The 9485-nt window shown below is 45.2% G+C and overlaps 1 protein-coding gene across 1 annotated transcript; it reads left to right on the forward strand.

The window, feature by feature from the left end:
* The first annotated feature begins 3576 nt into the window (after positions 1–3576).
* Positions 3577–8988, forward strand: RPL11 (ribosomal protein L11). Its single transcript, XM_069477460.1, has 5 exons — positions 3577–3727; positions 4952–5058; positions 5411–5542; positions 7255–7365; positions 7755–8988. The coding sequence occupies exons 1-5, from the start codon at positions 3604–3606 to the stop codon at positions 7782–7784; spliced, it is 504 nt and encodes a 167-aa protein (XP_069333561.1). The 5' UTR covers positions 3577–3603; the 3' UTR covers positions 7785–8988.
* Positions 8989–9485: the final 497 nt, after the last annotated feature.

Here is a 9485-nt window from a genome sequence, read left to right on the forward strand (position 1 = left end):
ATGAGTTTGCCAAGGTCATTGCTGATCAAAATCTGATGCCAGGACAAGTTAATGCTGATGAAACATCACTGTTTTGGCATTACTGCCCCAGAAAGACACTGATGACAGCTGATGCCACAGCCCCTACAGGAATTAAAAATGCCAAGGACAGAATAACTGTGCTGAGATGTGCTAATGCAGCAGGCACGCATAAGTGTAAGCTTGTTGTGATAGGCAAAAGTTTGTGTCTTCACTGTTTTCAAGGAGTGAATTTCTTTTCTTTCTTTCTTTTTTTTTTTTTGAGACAGAGTCTCACTCTTTTGCCTGGGCTAGAGTGCCATGGCGTCAGCCTAGCTCACAGCAACCTCAAACTCCTGGGCTCAAGCGATCCTCCTGCCTCAGCCTCCCAGGTAGCTGGGACTACAGGCACATACCATCATGTCCAGCTAATTTTTTCTATTTTTAGTTGTTTGGCTAATTTCTTTCTATTTTTAGTAGAGATGGGGTCTCACTCTTGCTCAGGCTGGTCTCAAACTCCTGAGCTCAAGCAACCCTCCTGCCTCGGCCTCCCAGAGTGCTAGGATTATAGGCGTGAGCCACCTCGGAGTGAATTTCTTTCCAGTCCATTATTATGCTAACAAAAAGGCGAGGATCACCAGGGATATCTTAACTGATTGGTTTCACAGCTATTTTGTACTTTTGGCTCCTGCTAACTTCAGGGAAACTGGGGACAACTGCAAGATTGTTATTCCTTGACAACTGTTCTGATCATCCTCCAGCTGAAATTCCCATCAAAAATAATGTTTATAAAATAAAAAGTTAGCTGCGCATGATGGCACGTGCTTTTAGTTCTAGCCACTCAGGAGGCTTGCTTGAGCCCAGGAGTTTGAGGCTGCAGTGAGCTATGATGACATCACTGCATGACAGAGGAGATCCTATCTCAAAAAAAAAAAAAAAAAAAAAAAACCGAAAAACCTGTTTATGCCATGTACTTTCCTCCAAATGTGACTTCATTAATTCAGCCATGTGACCAGAGTATCCTTAGAGCAATGAAGAGTAAATATAAAAGCACTTTTTTGAACAGCATGCTAACAGCAGTGAACAGAGGTGTGGGTGTGGAAGATTTTCAGAAGTTTAGCATGAAGGATGCCATATATGCTGTTGCCAACGCTGGGAATGCAGTGACTAAAGACACAATCATGCATGGCTGGTACAAACTCTGGCCTGCGACTATGTTCAGTGATGATGATGAACTAGGTGGTCACCTTGAAGGATTTTGTATGTTAGGCAAGAAAAAAATTGTCTGGACTTACATATGCAAAAAAAAAAAAAAATTCCTTCAGCGTCCATCAGTAAGCTGCAAAACGTGGTTATTGAAGAAGTTTTTAACATAGATGGTAAGGCTTCAGTTGTTCATTCATTGACCGATGGTGAAATAGCCAAAATGGTTCTGAATCAAGGTGATGGTAATAACAGCGACAATGAAGATGTTGCTAATGTTGCAGAAAGTGCCTATAGACAACATGGTCAAAATGCGTGATGGGCTTATTAAAGGACTGGAGCAGCGTGCATTCATCACACGACAAGAAATTATGTGGGTTTGTAAATCCAGAGAGACTTCTAAGACAAAAACCATTGCTAAAGAAGCAGATGACTCTGGAAGAAACATTTTTAAAAGCCACTGGCAGAATGCATCTTCATCCCTAAAGGGCCCACCTCCTGGTCACGCAACTGCTCCTGATGTTTCTTCTTACCTAAAAAGATTAAATACAGTGTCCAGTAACCTTTTAATCAAAACATAGTGTCGTAGGTGGAGACTGAAAGCCCCCTGTTGTTGGCTGTTGCTGTTGTTTAACAGCTGAGGCAGGGATTCTGGTGATGCTACTGTGTTGCTTAGTTACCCTGAACACATTTTTTCACTGTATTAATGGTACATCATATGTTTTACTACTAAGTACTTAAGTGTGAGTAAGTGTAAGAAAATGATTGTTTATCAGTAGCATATAAATTTAGACTCAGGAATGATGGTGATGCCAAACAACCACAGATTGTCCACATGGGTGGCTGAGAGAGTGACATGTTTGCTCTGGTTCAATGTACACAGGCTTTGTTTCATGCACAAAATTATTAAAAATATTGTATACAATTACCTTGTATACAATGTGTACAAGGAGTATATGAAACATAAATGAATTTTGTGTTTAGACTTGCGTCCCATCCCCAAGACACCTCATTATGTATATGCAAATATTCCAAAATCCGAAATCCAAAACACCTGTGGTCCCAAGCATTTCAGATTAGGGATACTCAACCTGTAGTAACTTGCCCAAGGGCATTTAGCTATTAGCTGGCCAACACAAGACCAACATCCACCTGTCTTCACAGCTCAGCACTCAAGCCACCACTCTGTTGGACTTGTATAAATTCTATTTGTTTACATTGTTACAGAATAAATTTGCATGATAACTTGCATAATTGATTTAATGTCGTTTTGGCAGTCTCATCACGCGAGAACCACTAGGTCCTGATACTGTGTAGGAAAGGAGAATGTCAATGGGATCGGGAAACTCGGACGTGCCAGTTCAGCGAGCTGTCAAAAACTATTTTTGGAAACCTAAGTCCGGGTCGTCAGCCGCGTCGCCTGCAGTTGCTAGCACGATCCACAAGGGGGAAGCCAACGCTGCACTGCGCCGGGCCAGACGCGCCTCTCTTTCTCGCTCTCACCTCGCTGGTGAGCCTGGGAAAAGAGCCCGCCTCTTGACCCATAAGGCCCTGGGTCGGAAGTTCCATTCCCTCTTCCTGTTTCCCATCATGGCGGTGAGTAACTATCGTTTAGGTTCGCTTTCTTTTATCCGTCGCCATCCACGGCCTACCGAGCCTGCTGTGGCTGCCTCGTCCGCGGCCCGAGAGGATGGAGCCCGTAATGCCAGCCGGACCAAAACTGGCAGAGCCGTGCGGGTTGAGGGCACAGGGCCGGACCCTGTCATCTCCTCCCGTCCTCCTAGGAGCGGGCTCGGGTCAGCTGCCCAGACGGCTTAGAGGCTTGGCCCGCGGGCCGCGGCGAGGGGAAATGGAGCGAACGGAAGGTTCGGGGACACAGGCTCCGGGCCTTTTCCCGGTCCCTAGAGCTTGAGGCTTGCCCAGTGCTAGGGAACCTCAGCCGGTTACTCTGCTTAAGGAAGGCGCCAGCCCGCAGACAGCTTCCGAACGGGGTGCAGGACGTTGCATAAGCACGTGTGCCCTCAGCAATTCAATTCTATCCTCTCCCTTCCCCCCTTAGTCTGTCTTACAATGGGGGCGCTCTTCGTTACCTACACATTGAGCCCCTGGGGGTTCATCCTCAGTGTGCGTAACTTTAACACTCAATACTTGTCCTGAGTTTCTCTTCACCCGTGCGCGGAGGAAGAGCCCGAGCTGACTTTTTCCTTGATCCCTCCCAGAGAAACACGGTGGGACTGACTACACCCTTAGGGCTTCCTTTACGATTTGAAATGAGCAGAAATAAATATGCTGTGGAAATGGAAAGTAATAAAAACCCTGGGTTCTCAGCTGTGACGGCTTCTTGAGTGTCTTGACTGCTGCGCTTCCTTGTTGCAGCAGGATCAAGGTGAAAAGGAGAACCCCATGCGGGAACTTCGCATCCGCAAGCTCTGCCTCAACATCTGTGTTGGGGAGAGTGGAGACAGACTGACCCGGGCAGCCAAGGTGTTGGAGCAGCTCACAGGCCAGACTCCTGTGTTTTCCAAAGGTGAGTAGTGGCAGGGATGGCCACTCTGCGCGGTCGTTTCTTAATTCACCTGCCGTCAAGCCTGTTTAGGTGACAGTTGGCATTCCTTTAAACTCATGAGCCAACCCTTTGAGATTGGAACGTGGGGTTGGAATACCAGATTGTATGTGAGCAGTCTTTAAGACTAGCTTAAAGTAAAGATTTTTCAACTAGGATGTTAACAACTGTGATCTTGCCAAGTTAGTTAATCCCTCAGAACCTAACCTGTAAAATAGGAATAGCAGGCCTGGTGCGGTGGCTCACGCCTGTAATCCCAGCACTCTGGGAGGCGGAGCCGGGAGGGTCACTTGAGCTCAGAAGTTCGAGATCAGCCTGAGCAGGAGCGAGATTCCGCCCCCACTAAAAATAGAAAAATTAGCCAGGCGTTGTGATGTGCACCTGTAGTCCCAGCTCCTTGGGAAACTAAGGCAGGAGGATCGCTTGAGCCCAGGAGTTTGAGGTTGCTGTGAGCTAGGCTGACGCCACGGCACTCTACTGAGGGCAACACAGTGAGACTCTGTCTCCAAAAAAAAATATATAGGGATAGCAGTATGTATAAGGTTTCAGCAAATGTTAGCTGTTATCAATAATGTTTTGTTTTGTTTGGAACACAGTGATAATTTTATTAGTGGCCTCTTTGGCCTACCCTGGTTGTGAACTTGCCCTTCCTGAGACTTAGCACTGTGACTTAGAGTTCTTAATTGCTGAAGTATGGTTGGATAACTGGAAATTGGGAAGTGTTTTCTGTGCTGTAGATCAGCGGTACCCAACCTTTTTGGCACCAGGGACTGGTTTCATGGAAGACAGTTTTTCCACAGCTGGGGTTGGGGAGGCTGGGGGGACAGGCAGAACTTAGGCGGTGATGGGGAGCGGCTGTAAATACAGATGAAGCTTCACTCACCTGCTGTGTGTCCCCCCTTCCTAAGTTTCATGGAAGACAATTTTTCCATGGGAAGTGTGGAGGTGGGCAGTGGAGCTCTGCAACCCAGTCCCTAACAGGCCATGGACCGGTACCAGGGATTGGGGACTGCAGCTGTAGATGAAATTGATTAATCAGCATAGGTGACACTGGTTAGAACATCACCACTTTGTGAGTGTGGGTGGATACTTAATGTCGCTTTCAGTCTGGAGATGGTATTCTGGGGAAGAGGTGAGTACAGTGGGAGTTTGACAACTCCTGACTCCTTGTACTTCCCCTGTCTGCAGCTAGATACACTGTCAGATCCTTTGGCATCAGGAGAAATGAGAAGATTGCCGTCCACTGCACAGTCAGAGGGGCCAAGGCAGAAGAAATCCTGGAGAAAGGTCTAAAGGTGAGGCTCTTCCCTTCATGGGGTGATATTGGTGCCCTGGTATGTGTATTTAAGCTTTTAAAAGGCTTTTCTGTACTCATAGTGAAACTATATTCTTTTCTTTGGTGGTTTAAAAGATGTCTGGAAGTCATTTTAATGCCTTTGCTTTCTCTGGGTTTTTTTTTGCCCTTTGGAAGTTGGGATAGTTCCTTAAAATCCATAGTTGGGATGTGATTTGGTGTAGTGAGGAAATCAGAGCCCAGCCAAGCTACACTGTTTTTGCTCTGGGGTGCTGAATGTTGCCAGTTGAGTAAGTTATTTTGGGGGGAATTAAATGTGACAAGGAGTATTACTGCTGCATTTTTCTCCTCAGGTGCGAGAATATGAATTAAGAAAAAATAACTTCTCAGATACTGGCAACTTTGGATTTGGGATCCAGGAACACATCGATCTGGGTATCAAATATGATCCAAGCATTGGTATCTACGGCCTGGACTTCTATGTGGTATGGATATTTAACCTTTTCACACTCCTGCTCTATGAGGAGAGGGAAATCTCTATTCCTTTGTTTTCTATGTGCTATCTTGATGTTTAAATGCTGGGTTGAAGCTTTGAGTATTGTGTGCCTGTGTGTTCTCCCCCAAGATGTGCCGTGTATGTGGCAAGCACAAGGGTATAGCACTGAACAAGAGGGACAAGACCTTGTTATTGTGAAGCTAACCGTCCCGTATCTGTAAAGCACCAGCATGGCTTAAAGGTGGATGAAGGAAACTGTTCATCCAGCTGGTGATTTGAAAGTTTTGGGCGAGGTAGTATTGGTGTTCCGTTTGGCCCGTGGGTTGGCTGCAATAAGGCTGCTCTTCCTTCATCCCTCCTTCCCTTAGACCCTAGGGCTGTGGCATTTAGCCAGAGGACATAGAAACAGTTTTGGGTGATGCAGTGGTTTGCTCGAGATGGGGATTTTTAATGTAGAAGTGATCATTTGTGTTGCTGCAATGTCTTGGTCCAACCATAAAGCTAAATGGCCAAAACCAGAAGTCTTGACTAGTATGGACCCTGAAAGATGGTGGCATCCTCATTAGATTTGAATATCCAAACTGTGATGAGAATTGGGTACTCACAGGGCATTTGGGGACATCTTTGTGTGTATGTGTGCACATGTGTGCTTCTCAGTTTTAAATTTTGTATAATGCACATGTTGCAGTAGATTTGTTTTTATTTTATTTATTTTTACTATGAAGCGGGAGTGAGGAGGGGAGGGTTCAATTTCCTTTTCTTTTTCTTTTTTTTTTTTTTTTGAGACAGAGTCTCGCTCTGTTGCCCGGGCTAGAGTGAGTGCCGTGGCGTCAGTCTAGCTCACAGCAACCTCAAACTCCTGGACTTAAGCGATCCTACTGCCTCAGCCTCCCGAGTAGCTGGGACTACAGGCATGCACCACCATGCCCGGCTAATTTTTTTTTTTTTTGTGTATATATATATATTTTAGTTGTCCATATAATTTCTTTCTATTTTTAGTAGAGACGGGGTCTCGCTCTTGCTCAGGCTGGTCTCGAACTCCTGACCTCGAGCGATCCACCCGCCTCGGCCTCCCAGAGTGCTAGGATTACAGGCGTGAGCCACCTCGCCCGGCCTTCTTTTTCTTTTTTTAAAGACAGAGTTTCACTTTGTTTCCCTGGGTAGAGTGCAGTGTCCTCATCCTCCAGGGCTCAAGGGGTCCTCCTGCCTTAGCCTTCTGAGTAGCTGGGACTACAGGCGAGTGCCATGAGGCCTGGCTAATTTTTCTCTTTTTAGTAGAGACGGGGTCTCGGTCTTGCCCAGGCTGGTCTCCAACTCCTGGCCTCTTCCTGCCTTCGCCTCCCAGAGTGCTAGGATTACAGATGTGAGCCACCATGCCCAGCCAATATTTCTTAGATTTTTAAATGTTAATTTTAAAAACAAACGTGCTTTGGAGATTGGGGAGCAGTAGTGGAGGATCCTCAGCACCAATGGGAAGGAGGGAGGAAGGTGCTGAACGTTCCAGCCTCTGGAACAAATCTATAGTATGGCCATGTGACTAGAATGCTGATGACAGTTTTGTCAGAGACTGAGATCATGGGTCTTTCTCCAGATTCTGTGGGCTGCCAGGTGACTCTTGAAGATCAATTTCTAATGTATGAGTTTGTCTATCTGCTCTTGACTCTGAGCTGGCTAGGTGACTGTTGGTTATTCCTGGGACAGGTGCTGGGTAGGCCAGGTTTCAGCATTGCAGACAAGAAGCGCAGGACAGGCTGCATTGGGGCCAAACACAGAATCAGCAAAGAGGAGGCCATGCGCTGGTTCCAGCAGAAGGTAAAGCTGATTGATTTATCTCAAGTGAGGTGGTGGTGTGCGGTGTTGTGAATGGAGTTGGGGTTTGGGGGTGCACAATACAGTACTGTTTGATGGGTAGCTTGTTTAGAATAACTGGGCAACCCGGCAAGTGGGGGCTTCCAGGGTTGGTGGTTTAAAAGAACATCCAGAACTAGGGCTTTAAAAGGAGTCCCCTTTTCTCAGGTTATAGTGGAGTTGAGCACAGGGTTACAGTTGTTAAAACCAGCCAGCTTCCTGTTTAGTCCAGAAAGGATATGGGATTCAGAGTTCAAGTTCATGTATCAGATTTGAATTCTCAAATGTTAACCATTGCTGCAATCTTTGTTGTTGCCTCCTGTTCTGAAAAAATAAAATCTCTTCTCTTTCAGTATGATGGGATCATCCTTCCTGGCAAATAATCCCCGTTTCTATTCAAAAGGCCAATAAAAAAGTTTTCAATGAAGTGTACATTACTGTTGTGTGTTCTGTGAAAGGAGCCTGGCCATATTCAAGTCCTTGGACCTCGAGCCTCTTAAAGCTTCGATGGGAATAGCTGGTAACAACCTTGTCATCCTCTGATTGGATGCAGTGTTTCCTGGCAGATCCAAGTTTGAGCTTTGTAGCATTGCCTAACATACCCTTGTTGGCGTTATGTGGCATCATAGCCCATGTAAGGGGCTAGATTTTAGAGGGGAGGATATGGTTGGGGTTGGGGTTTGAATTTACAGCCTTGGTTAAAGGCAGGATGCAGTGCTCCTATGTACCAGGATGGTCCCCTCTATTCAGTGATTCTGTTCTGTATTAGAAATTTTATTAGTACCGATGTGTAGTGAAGGAAACGGCAGGCTTTAGTTTGATGCTTGAGATTAAATTTTGTCTTCACTGTTGAGACTCAGATTTCTTTTAAAATGAAGAGAATCTATAGGGTTTTTGAGAGGCAGTGTGTATAGATAAGAGGGCAGTCTTTGAGGCAAATTGTCTGGATTCAATTCCCAGCCCTGCCCTTTATTGGCGATGTTACATTGAGTGAGTTACAAAATAATTATTTTTGAAGGGGGGAGTGTGGAGGAGGGTTCAGTTTCTTCTTTTTTTTTTTTGATACTGTGTCACTCTTGCCCTGGGTAGAGTGCAGTGGCATCATCATAGCTCACTGCAGCCTCAAACTTCTGGGCTCCTGCAGTCCTCCTGCTTCAGCCTCTGAAGTAGCTGGGACGACAGGCGCATGCTACCACACCTGGCTAATTTTTCTATATTTAGTAGAGACAAGGTCTCACTCTTGTTCAGGCTGGTCTTGAACTCCTGAGCTCCAGCAATTCTGCCTCGGCCTCCCAGAGTGGTAGGATTACAGGCATGAACCACTATGCCTGGCCAAAGGGGTTAATTTAGTTTATGTTTGGGTATATGAGAAATGTTAACTTTTACAGGTTTGCTCCCCTTTGATGTGAAAGTGAAATTTATTGCCTGTAGTGATTTTCTAGGTCTCACTGAAGCTGACATTTAGAAGCCATCATTTCTGTGACCATTAGACACAAAACTTGGCCATTGTTCATTTTCAATTTTGGTTTTTAATTTTGAGCACATGTTAATTCAGTTTAATAATTTACTCATTGTGACTGAGTTCAATTGTCCTTGGGCCACCTTTTCATTGCTGTTATCAGGTTCTCTAATTTGTTTGCTATAGGTGTTTTAAAATCTGGAGGTTATATAGTGTGCCTGATCTTTTATGAAAATATGACTTTTGTCGTCCCAGTAATAAAGTCATCTTAATCAGTGAGATCAGATCTAGTTGGTTAAAGGGAAGAATCATGGAGTGTGTTGCTATGTGCTTTTTATTTCACTTAAAATATTACATAAACATGTATTGACTTCTCAATCATCTAATCTAGGGCCAGGGTACCAGCTCATAAACAGAGTGAAGGAGTTTGATTCAGCTTCAGTTTTACAGGGGGAAACTTGTTTTTTAACTTCTGAATTAAATAACAACTACCACTGGGATAAACACGTTTGAGAACAAATTCTTGGTGAACAGATAGCTAACGAGAGCGGGGTGCCAACTGCAGTAGGAAGCGGGTATTGCATTTTACAGAGCCGATGGAGCATTTATGTTATTTTCATCTGAA

The sequence above is a fragment of the Eulemur rufifrons genome, chromosome 8 (assembly GCF_041146395.1).
Source record: "Eulemur rufifrons isolate Redbay chromosome 8, OSU_ERuf_1, whole genome shotgun sequence".
In the NCBI taxonomy this organism is placed as follows: domain Eukaryota; kingdom Metazoa; phylum Chordata; class Mammalia; order Primates; family Lemuridae; genus Eulemur; species Eulemur rufifrons.

Coding starts and splice junctions, on each gene's coding strand:
- RPL11 (XM_069477460.1), top strand. CDS start 3,604: ATGCGGGAACTTCGCATCCGCAAGCTCTGCCTCAACATCTGTGTTGGG. Junction 5,059..5,410: donor TCCTGGAGAAAGGTCTAAAG/GTGAGGCTCTTC, acceptor TTTTCTCCTCAG/GTGCGAGAATATGAATTAAG. Junction 5,543..7,254: donor ACGGCCTGGACTTCTATGTG/GTATGGATATTT, acceptor TTCCTGGGACAG/GTGCTGGGTAGGCCAGGTTT.